At 43.5% G+C, this 17,303-nt stretch overlaps 2 protein-coding genes across 25 annotated transcripts in view; one reads left to right on the plus strand and one right to left on the minus strand.

Annotated features, from left to right (window-relative positions):
• Positions 1-3,173, minus strand: part of LOC126984779 (DNA polymerase epsilon subunit 2-like) — a 124,136-nt gene extending 120,963 nt beyond the window's left edge. For 9 of the 21 annotated variants that reach the window (XR_007737731.1, XR_007737729.1, XR_007737732.1 and 6 more), the window contains exon 1: positions 2,297-2,952. Coding sequence is in view for 6 of the 21 variants with exons in the window: in XM_050838858.1 (XP_050694815.1) it covers positions 2,297-2,373 (77 nt within the window). In the remaining 15 variants the exon portion in view is untranslated. Of the gene's footprint in view, positions 1-2,296 lie in introns of all 21 variants that reach the window. The other 12 variants (XR_007737736.1, XR_007737733.1, XR_007737737.1 and 9 more) reach the window with 5 other exon arrangements.
• A 309-nt stretch (positions 3,174-3,482) lies between these two features.
• The window catches only part of LOC126984785 (uncharacterized), a 50,303-nt gene continuing 36,482 nt past the window's right edge, over positions 3,483-17,303 (plus strand). Inside the window, exons 1-2 of one of the 4 annotated variants that reach the window (XM_050838893.1) lie at positions 3,485-4,078; positions 15,909-16,111. In XM_050838893.1, the coding sequence (XP_050694850.1) occupies positions 16,064-16,111 (48 nt within the window). In that variant the 5' untranslated portion in view covers positions 3,485-4,078; positions 15,909-16,063. Of the gene's footprint in view, positions 4,079-15,908; positions 16,112-16,806; positions 16,956-17,303 lie in introns of those variants that run through there. The other 3 variants (XM_050838895.1, XM_050838896.1, XM_050838894.1) reach the window with 3 other exon arrangements.

A 17,303-nucleotide genomic window follows, 5' to 3' on the forward strand; every position in this document is an offset into this window, starting at 1 on the left:
ATATCCAGAACGCCCATGGATCATAATGATTTCGGACAAAAAAACGGTCTTTAAGAGTTCTACGTTTTTTCTTCCATATGTTAAAGCAACTAATGCCGCAGCTATTTGTATTTTCTAATTTTAAAGGAACACATTCATGAAATTTTACTACGCGAGGGTGTATCAGTGGTGGCACCTATAGGCAGGTTCCTGAAGTCAGTTGTTTTCAAGCCGCCAAAATGGATGGAAAGCCCGACACTCACTCCCTTAAAACATCAGTCTACTTCACCTCTCGGTAAGTGTTAACTGAGTATTTAACCTCTTTATTGGTATGCATGTAGGTTGACAAAAGGACCGACTACTATCCCATTACTGGGTCCAACAGTGACACGGGCGTGTCACGTGCGCTTTGTGAGTCACGGTCGCATGAAGCTATGACAAGCACGTGTCAGAAAACAAACGGATATTGTTCAACGTGCGATACTTATAGTTGATATATAGCATATATCATATGATATAGCATATATAGTTGATATGTAGCAGTCGGTAGGTCACTCCCGGCTCAGTTAACAGCAGGAGCGTCAGGGCTGGATGACAGCTGTCACAAATGTTTTATTTTGTGCCCCAAAGTACTTGGTAACAATGATCTAGCATCATCTTACAAGAAGTGGATGGGTTAACCGTCAGTACTGTACCACTTGTAATTATAAAACATGACATTTACCAAATTACTCGACTATGGATTGGGGCGGCGGCGGTGGGCGGGTGGGGGATCTACTACGCTGACCATCCAATTACACGCCCAACACTCGTCAACAGACCCGCTGCGGCGGCTGCTAGGTTATATTGGAATCGATTACAAGAATGTACGTTAGGGACTTTCCTTACTTTAGAGACTAGGGAATTTTCCCTATTTTAGGGATTTTTGTAGGGACATTTTGGAAGCCCATTTTTCAGTGATTTAGCCTTCCACCACCAAAACCACGGTTCCCTACAGGGATTAATCGAGCGCATCATACATGTGAGTGGGGTCGAGGGGGCGAAGCACCCCAGTTAGTTGCCAGGTCGCAAAGTTCGGTTGGGGTACTTTAAGAGGGGGGGGGTCCAGGGGGGATCCAGGGGGGGTGCAGCCCCCCTTGGTCAGCAGGGGGGTCGAGGTTAGGTTATGTAAAGTTCAGTTAAAGTAGTTTAAATATGCTCACCCACCCTAAAGAACCGATTTCAAGTGCATCATACATGTGGGGGTTAGTGACGGTACGCTTGGTTAGCGATTAGCCCATGCATGTGAGAGTATACATTAGGGATTTTCCTTACTTTCGAGAAGAGGAAATTTCCGTAATTTAGGGATTATTCTAGGGATATTTTGGAAGCCCATTTTTCAGTGATTTTGCCTTCCCCCCCAACAACCCCGGTTCCCCACAGGTCCCCAGGCTTGTGTTGGGGGTAGGGGGGGCTGGGGTGGTGGAGGGGGAGTAGTTGTTCCCTAGTTTTACAAAAAGAAAAAAAAGAAAAAAAAAAAGCTAGTCTATGTTCCCACACAAGGTAAAGAGTGGCGGAAAGAGAGGTCAGTTCCGAGTGCTCTTTCTCAGTTTTCGTTGCAGTGACGGCAGCAGACCAAGGGCAGAAAATAAAGAGGAACAAAAAATCCTGCTGATCACTGCTCCTGTATAAAGAAGTATAGAGGAGTGGCCACAAGAGAGGTCAGTGTCCGGTGAAGTGTCTTAATGTTCCTCTCCTTGTTAATGTGATGTTAGGTTAGGTTAAGACGACGCGCTGGGCAAAAATAAACTTGGCGAATCTAACCAAACTAACTCTAACCTAATGTCTGCACTCCTCCCTCTATGCCGACTTTGTCTCATATGATAACAATAAAATAAAATAGTAATAAAGAAGAGAAGAGGAAGAAGGAGAAAAAGGAGGAAGAGGAGGAATAAGAAGGAGAAGGAGAAGATAACAATAAAAAAATAATAATAAAGAAGGAAGAGAAGAAGAGGAAGAAGGAGGAGGAGGAATAAGAAGGACAAGAAAAAGAAGAAAGAGAAGAATACAAAGAAAAAGAAGGAGAAAAAGACGAAATGAAGAAGAAGATTAAGAAGAAGAAGCAAAGGGGAACATTAATAAAGAGAAAGAGGATAAGAACAAGAACAAGGAAAAGAAGTGAAGAAGATTAAGAAAAAGGATAAGAAGCAGAAGAGGAATAATAAAAAGGAGAAGAAAAAGGAGGAGGCAGAGAAGAATGAGAAGAAGGAGGAAGTGGAGAAGAAGAAAAAGGGAACTGTTGATGAAGAAAAAGAAGAACAAAACTAACAACCTTTACCTCCGCAAGTTCAGTCCGTACAGCTTAAAGAACCGCATCATCTCACTCTTCTGCGCCAAAGTCCTGTTCTCGGCCATGGTGGGGGGAGATCGGGGTCTTGGGGTTATATATCGCTTCTGAGGGCGTCACTCCTTCCTTTATAGCCTTTAATTATCTTGTTCTTCTGGGATGTTTTAGGGGGCTGGTCAGGCCATAATTAATTCTTACGAGTTAGTCAAGGTCATTTATTCTTCTTCTGGAGACCCCTGGAGCTTTGTAGCGCTTCTGAGGCCGTCACTTCTTGATCTCCTTCCTTTACGACCTTTAATTATCTTTTTCTTCCTCTGGGGTGTTTTAGGGGGCTGTTTAGGCCTTACGAGTCAGTCAAGGTCCTTCTTTTTGAGGCCCCTGGCGCTACGTATCGCTTCTAAGGTCGTCACTCCTTGATCTTCCTTCCTTTACGACCTTTAATTATCTTCCTGTTCTTCCTCTGGGGTGCTCCTTTGACCCTAAGCTCCCGTGTATCTAACCCCACCTAATATCGCTGTCCATGAATTTATCTAGTCTATTTTTGAATGTGACAATTGTATTGGCACTCACCACATGACTGCTAAGCCTATTCCATTCATCCACCACCCTGTTTGTAAACCAATTTTTGCCTGTGTCCCTGTTGAATCTGAATTTATCCAGTTTAAACCCATTACTTCGTGTCCTACCCGGTTCTCTTACCAACAAAACCTTATGAATATCTCCCTTATTAAAGCCCTTCATCCATTTATAAACCTCGATCATGTCTCCACGCACCCTTCGCCTTTCTAGAGAATGCAAGTTTAACTGTTTGAGTCTTTCCTCGTATGGCAAGTTTCTCAACCCCTGAATCATCTTAGTCATCCTCCTCTGCACCGATTCTAACATTTTGATATCCATTCTATAGTAAAGTGACCAGAACTGAACCGCATAGTCAAGATGAGGTCTAACTAATGCTAAATATAGTTTGAGGAAGACATCGGGGCTTCTGTTGCTTACGCTCCTTGAAATATATCCCAGTACTGGGAACTATTTATAGATGTCCTTCTTCAACAGCGGAAAACAATGATCTCATTTGTGATCTCATAAGGTTAAGTGAAGTTTATTCTGTAAATAGTCAAATATTAGTATGTGGAGACTTTAACTATGGAAATATTAACTGGGAGGAAAACAGAGTTATGGATCGAGGGTACTCAGGGTGCGGGACAAGCGACGAACTTCTTGGAAGCAGTGAACGATAACTTTTGGACGCAGAACACAGAGGAATGGACACATTTAAGGGACACAGACCATCCATCCAGACTTGACCTTGTGTTTACCAAGACAGCAAACGAAATCAGTGAAGTAAAATACCTTGCACCACTAGCTAGGATTAAGCATGCCTTTCTGTGTTTCAACATCACCGCAGGTTCAAGACCAAGGGAGCAAGAGGACTGTACATGGAAACTTAACTTTTATAAAGCGGATAATGAGAAGATGAAAGACTTGTTTCGGGAAATACATAAAACACCCACGAAGAAGAAGAAGAAGCGAAGGCCTGACTCTCCAACGGGTCACCTGTACAGCAAGAGCAAGAGAGCACACGCCGCATCCCTTCTGGCCCTGCCCAACCAGCCCCCTAAAACACCCCAGAAGAAGAAGACGACGAAGGCTCCACACCCACGGGCCAGCGCTGGGGACCTGCTGGCCAGCGACACCCTCAGCCCCAACACTGCCAGGACAACACCTCCACCACCGCCGCCGGGAAGTCTTAACCTTCTCATGCAGCAGAAGTAGGTAAGCTGTCCTGCACAAGACAGGCCGCCCTCCACTCATAAGAACATAAGAACATAGGGAAACTGCAAGAGGCCGGGTGGCCTACACAGGGCAGCTCCAGAATCCCCCCCACTACTCACGATGGGTGAGGTGTAGTTACAGGGGTTACAGGTAGAGGCTTGATCCTCGTTATACCGGCGGTACTAGGCACGCATCCAGTACCCCGTCACCCTACTGCACCCACACCTCACTGCCACCTGTCGTCCTCGTCCATGTAGCTATCCAGTCTACTCTTAAAACAAGCCACTGTCCCTGCACTAACTATGTGATTGCTGAGTCTATTCCATTCCCCCACCACCCTATTACTAAACCAATGCTTGCCTATATCTCTCCTAAATCTATACTTTTCTAATTTAAATCCATGGTTAAGATTCGTTTTAGGTCCGTGCCAGTATCTCATTACCTACCTTATGAAACATCAGTATCTCTTCATATATCCTTTCGGCAAAACTTAAGAATAACCACTACAAACCAATATTCGTAGTAATTTAGCACGTGAAAGAATTATCATTATAATGCATTTTCGTATACGTTTTACCTTGGGGAGGGGCCAGGGGGGCAAGCCTCTTTAATTATAGAGTTAGGTGGCTTGGATTTTCTAAGTCCATTGTTATTGTTTCACAACCGCCTCTATACACAGACTGAGCCTCATACCTGCCTTGCAGTGCACCCTACAAACTAGTTCCTAAGTCAGTAATATCCAAAATGCGCATGGATTATAACAATTTCGGACAAAAAAACGGTCTTTTAAGAGTTTTACGTTATTTTTTTCTCTATATTAAAGCAACTAATGCCGCAGCTATTTGTATTTTCTAATACATTCGTAAAATATTACTACGCGAGGGTATCAGCGGCGGCACCTAACGGTGGGTTCCTGAAGTCAGTTGTTTTCAAGCCGCCATAATGGATGGAAGGCCCGACACTCACTCCCTCAAAATATCAGTCTACTTTACCTTTCGGTAAGTGTTAACTGAGTATTTAACCTCTTTATTGGTGTGCATGTAGGTTGACAAAAGGACCGATTACTATCCCAGTACCGGGTCCAACAAAGACACGGGCGTGTCATGTGTCACATATGGTGTGACAAGCACGTGTCAGAAAGCAAACGGATATTGTTCAATGCGAGATACTTTTAGTGGAGTTTGAGTAAAATGGAGGCCAGGGTCATACGTAGCAGTCGGTAAGTCACTCCCGCGTCAATTAACAGCAGGAGCGTCAGTTCGATCTGGATGACAGCTGTCACAAATCTGTTTTATTTTGTACCTTAAACTACTCGGTAAAAATTATCTAGCATCAACTTACAAGAAGTGGACGGGTTAACCATCAGTATTGTACCATATGTAATTATGAAACATGACATTTCCCAAGAGTTGCTCGACTACGATTGGGGTGGTGGGGTGGGGGTTCAACTACGCTGACCATCCAATTGCACGCCCTACACTCGTCAACAGACCCGCTGCGGCGGCTGCTACGTTATATAGGAATAGATTAAAAGAGTATACGTTAGGGAATTTCCTTTCTTTAGAGACTAGGGATTTTTCCCGATTTTGGGGATTTTTGTAGGGACATTTTGAAAGCCCATTTTTCAGTGATTTGGCCGTCCACCACCAAAACCACTGTTCCCTACAGGGATTAATCGAGCTAACGACCACCAAAACCACAGCTCCCTAAAGGGATTAATCGAGCTAACGCCGCCGCCGCAAAATAGCTCGCATTCATTACCTGCCGTATGAAGCATCACTAGGTCTTCATATATTTTTTTTCTACAAACGTTTGGTTAGCGACGGTACGCTTGGTTAGCAACGGTGCGCTTGGTTAGCGTTGGTATGCTTGGTTAGCGATGGTACGCTTGGTTAGCGATGGTACGCTTGGTTAGCGATGGTACGCTTGGTTAGCGATGGTACGCTTGGTTAGCGATGGTATGCTTGGTTAGCGACTAGCCCACGCATGTGAGACCAGGTCCACCACGCGTGTTTTTTTTTTTTTTTTTTTTAGAACACGCAGCCCAACGGCTGCCGTGCTGAGGGCCGGGTATATCCTGGGCTTGATCAGCCCGAGTCCCGGATGACCTTGAGTCATGGCTCAGGGCTGTTTTGGGGTGGTTAGCGATGGTATGATTGGTTAGCGATTAGCCCACGCATGTGAGTATACAGTATACGGTAGGGATTTTCCTTACTTTCGAGACTAGGGAATTTTTCCTGATATAGGGATTTTTCTAGGGAAATTTTGGAAGGCCATTTTTCAGTGATATGGGCTCCCCCCCCCCAATACCCCGGTTCCCCACAGTTCCCCAGGCTTGTCTTGGGGGATTGGGGGGGCTGGGGTGGTGGAGGGGGTGGAGTGGTGATTCTTAAGATTTACCGATTCGTATTAGGTCCGTGCCAGTATCTCATAATCTACTTTAAGAAACCTCAGTATCTCTTCATATATCTTTTCTACAAACCTTCAACAGGAGTGGTGATTCTTAAGATTTACCTAGTTTAAATATGCTCCCCGACCCTAAACCCTCTGCGAGCTATTTTACGGCTGCGGCGGCTGGAGCGTCGCCGCGGCCAGCACCAGGAGGCGACGCGCTTCCGTAAACATTATCCCCTATTTTCAAGAGTAAAAAAAAAAGTCCTTAAATTGGATTTTCAAAGCGTTTCCATGACTGTTGAAGGTTTGTAGAAAAGATATATGAAGAGATACTGAGGTTTCTTAAAGTAGATTATGAGATACTGGCACGGACCTAATACAAATCTTTACCCTATCCAGTCTACTCTTAAAACAAGCTATCGTCCCTGCACTAACTATGTGATTGCTGAGTCTATTCCATTCCCCCACCACCCTATTACTAAACCAATGCTTGCCTATATCTCCTAAATCTATACTTTTCTCATTTAAATCCATTACTGCGAGTTCTATCCTGCTGGCTAATTCTCAGTACTTTACTTATATCGCCTTTGTTGTAACCCTTGACCCATTTGAATACTTCTATCAGATCTCCCCGCACTCTTCGGCTCTCTAGTGAATGTAAGTTTAGATGTTTCAGCCTATTTTGATATGGGAGGTTCCTCAGCCCCTGAATCATCTTGGTCATCCTCCTCTGAACTGATTCTAGCAAGTTGATGTCCATTCTGTAGAGGCAGCTCCTTTGACCCTAAGCTCCCGTGTATCTAACCCCACCTAATATTGCTGTCCATGAATTTATCTAGTCTATTTTTGAATGTGACAATTGTATTGGCACTCACCACGTGACTGGTAAGCCTATTCCACTCATCCACCACCCTGTTTGTAAACCAATTTTTGCCTGTGTCCCTGTTGAATCTGAATTTATCCAGTTTAAACCCATTACTTCGTGTCCTACCCGGTTCTCTTACCAACAAAACCTTATGAATGTCTCCTTTATTAAAGCCCTTCATCCATTTATAAACCTCGATCATGTCTCCATGCACCCTTCGCCTTTCTAGAGAATGCAAGTTTAACTGTTTGAGTCTTCCCTCGTATGGCAAGTTTCTCAACCCCTGAATCATCTTAGTCATCCTCCTCTGCACCGATTCTAACATTTTGATATCCATTCTATAGTAAGGTGACCAGAACTGAACCGCATAGTCAAGATGAGGTCTAACTAATGCTAAATATAGTTTGAGGAAGACTTCGGGGCTTTTGTTGCTTACGCTCCTTGAAATAAATCCCAGTACCCTATTTGCTCGATTTCTAGCTTGAATGCATTGTGCCCTTGGACGGAGATCAGAGCTCACTAAGACCCCTAAATCCCTCTCGCACCCAGACCTGCTTTTGAGAGTGTCATTTAAGCAATAGTTATGTGAGGGGTTGTTCCTACCTACAGTCAGAATACTGCACTTCCCTACATTGAACTCCATCTGCCATTTATCCACCCAGTCATACAATCTGTTGAGTTCACCCTGGAGAATACTAGCGTCCTGATCCGACTCAATTACTCTACCAATCTTGGTATCATCTGCAAATTTACTAACATCACTACCATAGCTGGGCACGATAACAGAAAACCTTATTCCCGATAACCGATAACTGATAATGAAAAACCTTAACGGTGATAACCGATATTCGTTAAATGGAGACACAAATATAGGCGATAACCGATACCCGATATAAATCCACAATTCCGATACTAGCTTGTGATAAGTCCGATAGGCGAAAACGATACTATATTGATATTTCAAATAAAAAACATAGATGAATTCAAATTTTCATTATCCGTATTTTAGAAAACTTACAAAACCTGAAAACCACACGTTGACACGTACATATGGACGGTAATACTAGAAACGCTTGAACCGGTGTTGTGTTATTTGGCGTCCCCACCGTCAAAAGCTGGCGCTTTTGTTTACAAACACTGGTCGCTCGTGAACTGCGCATGCTCAGACCAGCAAGCGTAGACCTGTACAGTCTCACAAAGCTTTAAACCGTAATTAAGAGTTGCTGGAAGGCTGAATCAGACATACAGTACCACTACCACCATCCTCGCTGTTTCTAGAACGACACTCGATCTGTACGAGTTGTATTTATATGTACAGAGTGTCGTTCTAGAAACAGCGAGGATGGTGGTGATCTATGTTTAATTCAGCTTTCCAGCAACTCTTAATGTGTTAAAAAGCTTTGTGAGACTGTACAGGTCTACACTTACTGGTCTGAGCATGCGCAGTTCACGAGAGACCAGTGTTTGTAAACAAAAGCGCCAGCTTTTGACGATGGGACACCAAATAACACAACACCGGGTGCCTTCAATACCATGGCATGCTCACAAACGAATATGGAATATCAAATTTGAGGCAGTGAATAATCATTCTGGGGGCAAAGTTAAATGATTTTTCTCTTTAACATATTCCTTTTTTGAGTAACATAAAAAATAACCTAGTGTTTTAATTTTGATGATCTAAGTATGAAATCTCTTCACCGAAATATTTCATGTTCCGAAGTTTTTTCATACAACACCGGGCCACGCATGCACAGTAGGGAGACAACGTTTTTTTTTTTCTGAGGTGGAAAAAAGTAGCGATTATTGCTAGTTTGCTTACAAAAGTAACGAAGATACCGATATATATTTAAATAAGTAGCGGATGGCCGATAACCCGACTTTGTTATCAGTGATAAAGTATCAAGATAACTTATCGCGATAACGCCCACCTATGATCACTACTAATTCCTGTATCTAAGTCATTGATATAAATAATAAACAAAAGTGGACCTAATACCGAACCTTGTGGGACCCCACTCGTAACACATCCCCAGTCAGATCTTTTACCATTGATTTGCACTCTTTGCTTCCTATTGCTAAGCCACGCCTTGACCCAGTTCAAAACTTTACCCTCTACTCCGTGAGCCTGTAATTTAAGCAACAGTCGTTGGTGAGGAACTTTGTCAAACGCTTTACTAAAATCAAGATAGATTACATCATAATTTTCATCTCTGTCAACTGCCTCAAATACTTTATTGTAGAAGGACAAGAGATTGGTGAGGCATGACCTACCTTTTGTGAACCCATGCTGCGAGTCGTGAATTAAGCTACGTTTCTCTAAATGCTCCCGAATGTTCCTGGCTATTATGGACTCCAGCATCTTGCCTATAACCGATGCTAAGCTAATTGGGCGATAGTTTGAAGCAACTGACCTGTCCCCCTTTTTGAAAAAATCGGCGTCACATTAGCTACTTTCCATAGGATCGGCACATAGCCAGTATTTACCGACATCTCAAAGATGTCGGTTAGTGGGTCACTGAGTACATCATCTAATTCCTTTAATACCCTCGGAAATATCCCGTTAGGACCTGGTGACTTGTTCTTCTTAAGCTTATCTATCTCATCCTGAACTACTTGCCTGGTAATGATTATATCCCTCAACTTATCGCCATCCCCGCCCTCGTACACCTGAACCCTTTCCGGTATAGTCGTTCGATCCTCCTGTGTGAATACTGAAAGGAAGTAGTCGTTCAACAATGTGCTCATATTTTCGTAATTTTCTACTAGCTCCCCTGTGTTTGTTTTCATCGGTCCAATTTTCTCCCATGTTTTTGTTCTATACATCTGAAAGAAGCCCTTAGCATTACTTTTCGCCTCATTTGCTACTTTGATCTCATAGTTCCTTTTTGCTATCCTGGTGTTTTTCTTAACTAATCTAGATAGTTCGACGTACCGGCCCCTGAGATGTGTTTCACCATTCTTTATTTTCTGATAAATTCCCTTCTTTAACCCAATCTCGTGTTTTAGTCCACGAGTCATCCACTTAGGATCGTTGTTTTCTTTTCTAAGTGTTCGCTGTGGTATATGCTGTCCTTGCCCCTCTACTATTACTCTAACTAAATTATTGTAAGACATTTCTACCTAGTTCTCCTGGCTCTCCAATCCGCAGTTCTGGCCCTCATGAATCCCTAAATTATCCCAGTTTACCCCTTCAAGATGTCTTCGAAGCCCCTCGTAATTTGCTCTTCTGAAATCTGGCACTAACACTGGGTTTGGTTCGCAGGTTACCGCCCAGTCTAAGCTAAAACGAACCGTTCTGTGGTCACTATTTCCTAACTCTCCGCCCACTTCCAACTCACGTAGCAAGTTCCCATTATTGGTTAGGACTAAGTCTAATATGTTATCTCCTCTGGTAGGCTCAGTAACTACCTGCTTAAGGAAATTATCTTGTATAACTTCAAGAAAGTCCTCGCCTTCCAGGTCACCCACTAGGTCTTCCCAGTCTATATTCCTATAATTAAAGTCCCCCATTACGCAGACATTTCTACTCCTACTCGCCCTGCCAATCTCCTGTAGTAATATACTCGTGTCCTGCCTGTTAAGGCTGGGTGGCCTCCTAGAGTTAGTTTTTCTTTCCCTTTGTAAACGTCCACCCAAACTGATTCTGAATCCATGTTAGTTTTGACTGAATTGTCAACTAAACATTTAAGTGAGTCTTTAACATATAGCGCAACTCTGCCTCCCTTTCTGCCCCTTCTGTCTTTGTGAAACATCTGATAACCTGTTATTTCAAATTCTGATCTAAAATTTCTATTGGCAGTGTCTATTCATGTCTCAGTAATCGCTATTATGTCAAAATTTTCTGAACAAGCTTCACCCCTTAGTAAGTCTATCTTGTTTCTGAGGCTCCTGCTGTTAGTATAGAAGATTCTTAGCCCGCCCTCTGTTACTCCCCTATAATTACTTCTAAGCTGCCTGGTTATATTATGAGCTAGATGTCCTCTTCCATTACTCCTCCCATTACTCCTTCCCCCCTCGCCTATACTAAAAAATCCCTCAGGGTACCAAGTGCTCGCTCAAGGGAGTCTGAGAGAGCCTTAACACCCTTGAACGTCAAGTGTATCCCATCACGGGCGTAGAGGGCGTCGTTGCCAAAGAAGAGGTCACAATTGTCGACGAACAGCCATTTGATGTTCCTAGCCTCATAGCACTGCACTTTTCAGGGTGGAACTCCAACAACCACTTCCCCGACCAATGTTGCTTCCTGTAGAGATCTTCCTGCAGTCTAACACAGTCCTCTCTCTTACCAGTTTGTCTGAAGACCTTTGTATCGTCAGCGTACAAAAATAATTCGCTGTTGAGTACTACATCTGGTAGATCATTTATGTACGTAATGAACAACAGTGGTCCAAGCACTGAGCCTTGGGGCACTCCACTAGTAACCATTTGCCAGTCTGATTCTTCTCCATTTACTATAACTCTGTGTTTTCTCTCTGTCAAGAATGCTGCTATCCAGTTTAAAATGTTGCCCCTGATGTTATAACTTTTTATTTTCTCAATTAATCTCCAATGTGGAACTTTATCAAATGCTTTAGCAAAATGGCAATATGCAACATCCACAGCGCTACCTTCATCCAGATACTGCGTCCATTTGTCTAGCACGGTAATAAGCTGCAGCACCGTTGATCTGCCCGTCATGAATCCGTATTGTTTTCTGCTGAGTAGTTGATAATTCTTCAAATGCTCTAAAATTTTTTCTCTTATTATGGTTTCCATTATTTTCATATGACACAGGTCAAACTCACAGGTCTGTAATTACCTGGTTCATTTCTGTCGCCCTTCTTATAGATCGGTGTGATGTTCGCGATTTTCCAGTCTTCAGGTAACTCATTGCTCTGCAGCGACAACATGAATATCTTCCTGAGTGGCGGGGAAATTATTCCCTTCACCTCTTTTATCACCCGTGGGTGCAACCCCTCTGGGCCTGGAGACTTATGACGTTGCATTTTATCGATCACTCTTTCTATAGCATCACATGTAAATTCTATGACTGGTAAGGGAGGAACATTCTTAATATCAACGTTGGGTGTCATCCCATCAGGTTCCTCGGTAAAAACAGTACTATAGAAGTTCGCCAGCACCCTCACTTTTTTGTTCGTCGCTTTGTGTTTTGGCTGTTTTTTCAGTATTCGTATAAAGGTCACATTCGCCCACTGATGACTTAGTCTTTGACTGTACGTACTTCCAGAATATCTTAGGGTTTGTTTGGACATTCTGAGCAATGGTCTTCTCGGTGTCCTTAATAGCATTTATAGTCTCCTTTGTAACTTGATTACTTAATCTCCGGTAATCCTCTTGCATTTGTATATATTCACTTGACCCATGTATGCCACCATCCTGCATTCTTCTCAATCTATTCCAATATCGTTTTTCTTCTTGATCTTTGGCCACAGTCTTCTGTTTATTTCCAAGCCTTTATTTGTCCTCTTCCTGAGTGTATCTTTACCTCTGAATTCCCTTTGAGGAATACACACTTTGACAGCCTCTAGTAACTTCGGCTTAAATCTCCTCCACATTTCATGTATGTCGTGAGTATCAAGGTATACGTCCCAATCAATTGATAACAGTCCTTTTAATTGATCAAAATCCGCTTTTTCATAAAGATAAATTTTACTTTTGCACTTCCTGTCCTGTGATTCTATATCACATTTACAACTAACACATCCGTGGTCACTCTTCCCAAGTGGGCTTGTTATCTCTAAGTCCCTCAACGTTGTGTCATCATCAGTGAATACCAGAGCTAATATGTTCCCAGCACAGGTCCCTCTGAATCTGGTGATCTCCTGTATGTGCTGAGTGTAAAAACAATCCCGGACCTTTTCTAGGAGACTCAGGCTAAGGCTGTCCTCCCCAGATTTGCATGTTAAGTGTCCCCATTCTGTATTAGGCAAGTTGAAATCTCCAACAATAATTTTGTGCCTTGCACTGTATTCGCTGGTTTCTTGTAGTAACTTCAGTATTTTCTCGTTATTTTCATTATCACTGCTTGGGCTCCTATAAATAGACGTGAACAATAGTTCCTCATTTTTACATTTGATCTTAACTGCTATATACTTGCAAGCTTCCTCTTTCATCTGGATAATGTCATAGGCTATATCCTTATTTATATATACTAACAGTCCTCTTCCCTTATCCTCAAGTGCTAGATTTTTTCCAATGCTCTCATACCCTTCAAAGTTATTATACTCCGCAATGTCTCTATCAATACGATGATTTTTTGGTTTGACTTCCTGTAACGCTATCACATGAGGGGGTGTCTGTAACTCTTCAACTTTTGCTCCCAGCTCCACTATCTTATCATTAGTTAATACATCGACATTACAAAGTAACACATGAAAGTCTTTTTTACTTGACCCAGATGTACATATTTTATTTTGGATTATGCTTGTGGTTCCTCTATCTCCTTCCTCCACCTTTTTACCTTCAGTATATGCCGGTTCCAGGGACTTCCTCTTCATCATCGTTCATCATTTCATCGACGCCTGCTCCTAGGAGCTCCCACCAGGGGATGGCCACGGCAGAAGAGCTTTCAACTTTCTCTATCCAGACACTCCCTCCTTGCCTGCTCAAAGTTTCTCAAAGATCTTTCCCCCCTCTCCCCAACGTACTCTTGCACCCTATCCCTCCATTTCACTGGAGGTCGTCCTCTAGCATTCCCTCCCTCTATCTCACTCACATACACCCTTCTGGTCATCTTACTCTCCTCCATTCACTCCATGTGGCCAAACCGCTTTAAGGTCTGTCGCTTCACTTCTTCCACCACTCCACACTTCTTCCCTTCACCCCTGTGACACATTCCAAAATGCTCGTACACACTTTCATTACTCATTCCATCCATTCTACTCACACCACAAGCACTCCTCAAATAACTCATTTCCACTGCCTGCACTCTAGACCTCTGACTTTCATTCCAGGCCCATGTTTCACTTGCATATGTGAGGGTTGGTACTATTATTGTATTTCTCAAATCCCTCTTTACTTCCATGCTCACACTTCTGCCATTCATGATTCATCCCAAAGACCCTACCACCCTTCTTCCTTGCAATGCCCTTTCTCTTATCTCTCCCTCCATACCACCATGCTTACGCATAACTGATCCAAGGTACGTAAACTCATTGACCTCCTCCATTTCTTCACCATTCAGAATTATTTTGCATTCTTTTTCACATTCAATTCCCACTCTATGGGCATACAAAATCTACAACCTCACTTCTACTTCGCTCACAAACCGTCACTTTACTTCTGTTGACATTTACTTTCAGCTTTCTCCTATTACAGACACTATCAAAAACACTGACCTAAACTACATAGTAGTTTCCCGAATCTTTCTCCTCGACGTTTTTCTTTCCGGCATTTGCTCTGAGTTCCTTCTCTGTTTCCTTTCCTCAATGGTCATATCATGAGACACACCAACCTTCCTAAATATTTCACCTTTGGCATCTCATAATCCTTTCTTTCAAGGATCCTCTCAGAGTCACCACTATGAGCCTTGGTAGGCTACTCTGTTCTGTTTCTCCCTTGTATCTTCCAATTCGTCTTATCTCCTCAATATCACTGTCCAAACATGTCAAGCCCATCTCACTGCATAATTCTATGAAAATTAGCTTGTCATGCTCAATTTTTTCAGACCTAATTGCCAAGTTCATGCCCTCTTTCACCTTCTCTGGGATACCATACAAGACAATGTTGTTTTTCCTGTCTAATCTATTTTTTACTTGATTGGTAGTTTTATCCAACAGTTCTTTACCATTATGAGCATTGAGGAGCCCAAAAGCAGTAGCTCCTTCAGTACTAGACCCACTGCAAACCTTTGATGCCTCTGTCTTCAAGACATCCCTGTAGGATTTTGCCAAATCTTCCTTCACCTCTGCACTCACTTTGTTCCTCGTGTCGACTGTTATATCAACTGTTTTGCTTTCCACTGCTTCATTAATCACACTCTTGACTTCCTCCCCAACTTTCTGCTTGACTTCATCAATCCTAGATTTGAACTCACTGTTCACTTGAGACCTGATATCATCTCTAATTTCCTCCTTCAGATTCTTGACATCACTCTTGATCTCCTCTAAGGCCTCAGTGGTTTTAGTTTCCAGGGCATCCATACGTCTTTCTACTTTATCCTGTCTCTTGGATGTGTTGGTTACTTGTTTGAACAATTTCCCGCAACAATATCGCATTTGGTACAATACCAGTGAATCTTACTTACTTGATTGCTGCTCAGGAAATTATACACTGCCTCAGTGACCTCCTCACACTTTATGTGGTGCCACATTTCACATAGTTCACAGCCTAGAGCCTTGTCTTCCTCACCAACCTTAACCTTACAGACTGGGCATGTGTCTGTTTGTTTATCTGCGTCGCTATCGTCTGCCCCTGTCAGCTGATCATCCCCGCCCCCAGCCGCAAGGCTTGTTTTGCCAGATCCAACAGTATCCTTGGTTTTTGTACCCGCCTGCTTACTAGACGGATTATTCTTCGAACGATTCATTCTTCTGGCAATATTACTATTGGAGAATTCCTTCACTTTTACAGAGCTCTCACGGGCACGTCCACCCTCGACCACGACCACGGACCCTAGGCCGCCGGTGTGTGGAGGAAAAGAGAACAAGGAAAGAACGAGGACAACAACAACACACTCAGCTTCCGCAAAGGTTGGGGCAGCCTCACCTGCAGGGCTGGACAGCAGCATGAGTGGCCAGGACAAGCAGGAGCAGACTGCTGCAGGGGGCAGGAGGGTCAGTGGTCACCAGCTGAAGCAACTGGCTGCTGGCAACTCCAGCAACAAAGGAGAGAGGAAGTTTGTGTGTCTGGAGTGTGGAAAAGAATTAACCACAAGGGGAGGCCTCAGATATCACACCCTTACACACACTGGTGTGAAGAACTATGAATGTAAGGAATGTGGGAAACAATTCATCCTGAAGGGTCACCTTGATACACACACCCTTACACACACTGGTGTGAAGAACTATGAATGTAAGGAATGTGGAAAAAAATTCAACCGGAAGGGTAGCCTTGATACACACACCCTTACACACACTGGTGTGAAGAACTATGAATGTAAGGAATGTGGGAAAAAATTCACCCTGAAGGGTCACCTTGATACACACACCCTTACACACACTGGTGTGAAGAACTATGAATGTAAGGAATGTGGGAAACAATTCATCCGGAAGGGTCACCTTGATAGACACACCCTTACACACACTGGTGTGAAGAACTATGAATGTAAGGAATGTGGGAAACTATTCACCCTGAAGGGTAACCTTGATAGACACACCCTTACACACACTGGTGTGAAGAACTATGAATGTAAGGAATGTGGGAAACTATTCACCCTGAAGGGTAACCTTGATACACACACCCTTACACACACTGGTGTAAAAAATCATGAGTGTGAAGAGTGCGGGAAGAGGTTCAGTGTGAAGCAGGCACTCAATCGACATGTCTTCAGGCACTATGGCCTTAGAGAGTTCAAGTGTGATGTTTGTGGAAAGCTCTTTAAGACAAAGAGAGACATTGCCAGGCACATGAAGATCCACTTCTGAAGTGTGTCTGCCTACAGTAGTTATAGTGACCAAGGTAGGGAAGGGGATGGGAGGGAGAGGAAGGGGAAGGGAAGGGAAGGCTAGCCCAAGAACGGAAAGGGAAGGAAATCCCAAGGAAGGAAAAGGGAGAGTAATGTGGTGTGGCTGGGTGTGGTGTGGTGTGGCTGGGTATGGTGTATGGTGTGGCTGGGTATGGTGTGTGGTGTGACTGGGTGTGGTGTGTGGTGTGGCTGGGTATGGTGTGGTGTATGGTGCGGCTGGGTATGGTGTGGTGTGTGGTGGGGCTGGGTGTGGTGAGGCTGGGTGTGGTGTGTGGTGCGGCTGGGTGTGGTGTGGTGTGGTGCGGCTGGGTATGGTGTGGTGTGTGGTGGGGCTGGGTGTG

The sequence above is a fragment of the Eriocheir sinensis genome, chromosome 57 (assembly GCF_024679095.1).
Source record: "Eriocheir sinensis breed Jianghai 21 chromosome 57, ASM2467909v1, whole genome shotgun sequence".
Taxonomy (NCBI): domain Eukaryota; kingdom Metazoa; phylum Arthropoda; class Malacostraca; order Decapoda; family Varunidae; genus Eriocheir; species Eriocheir sinensis.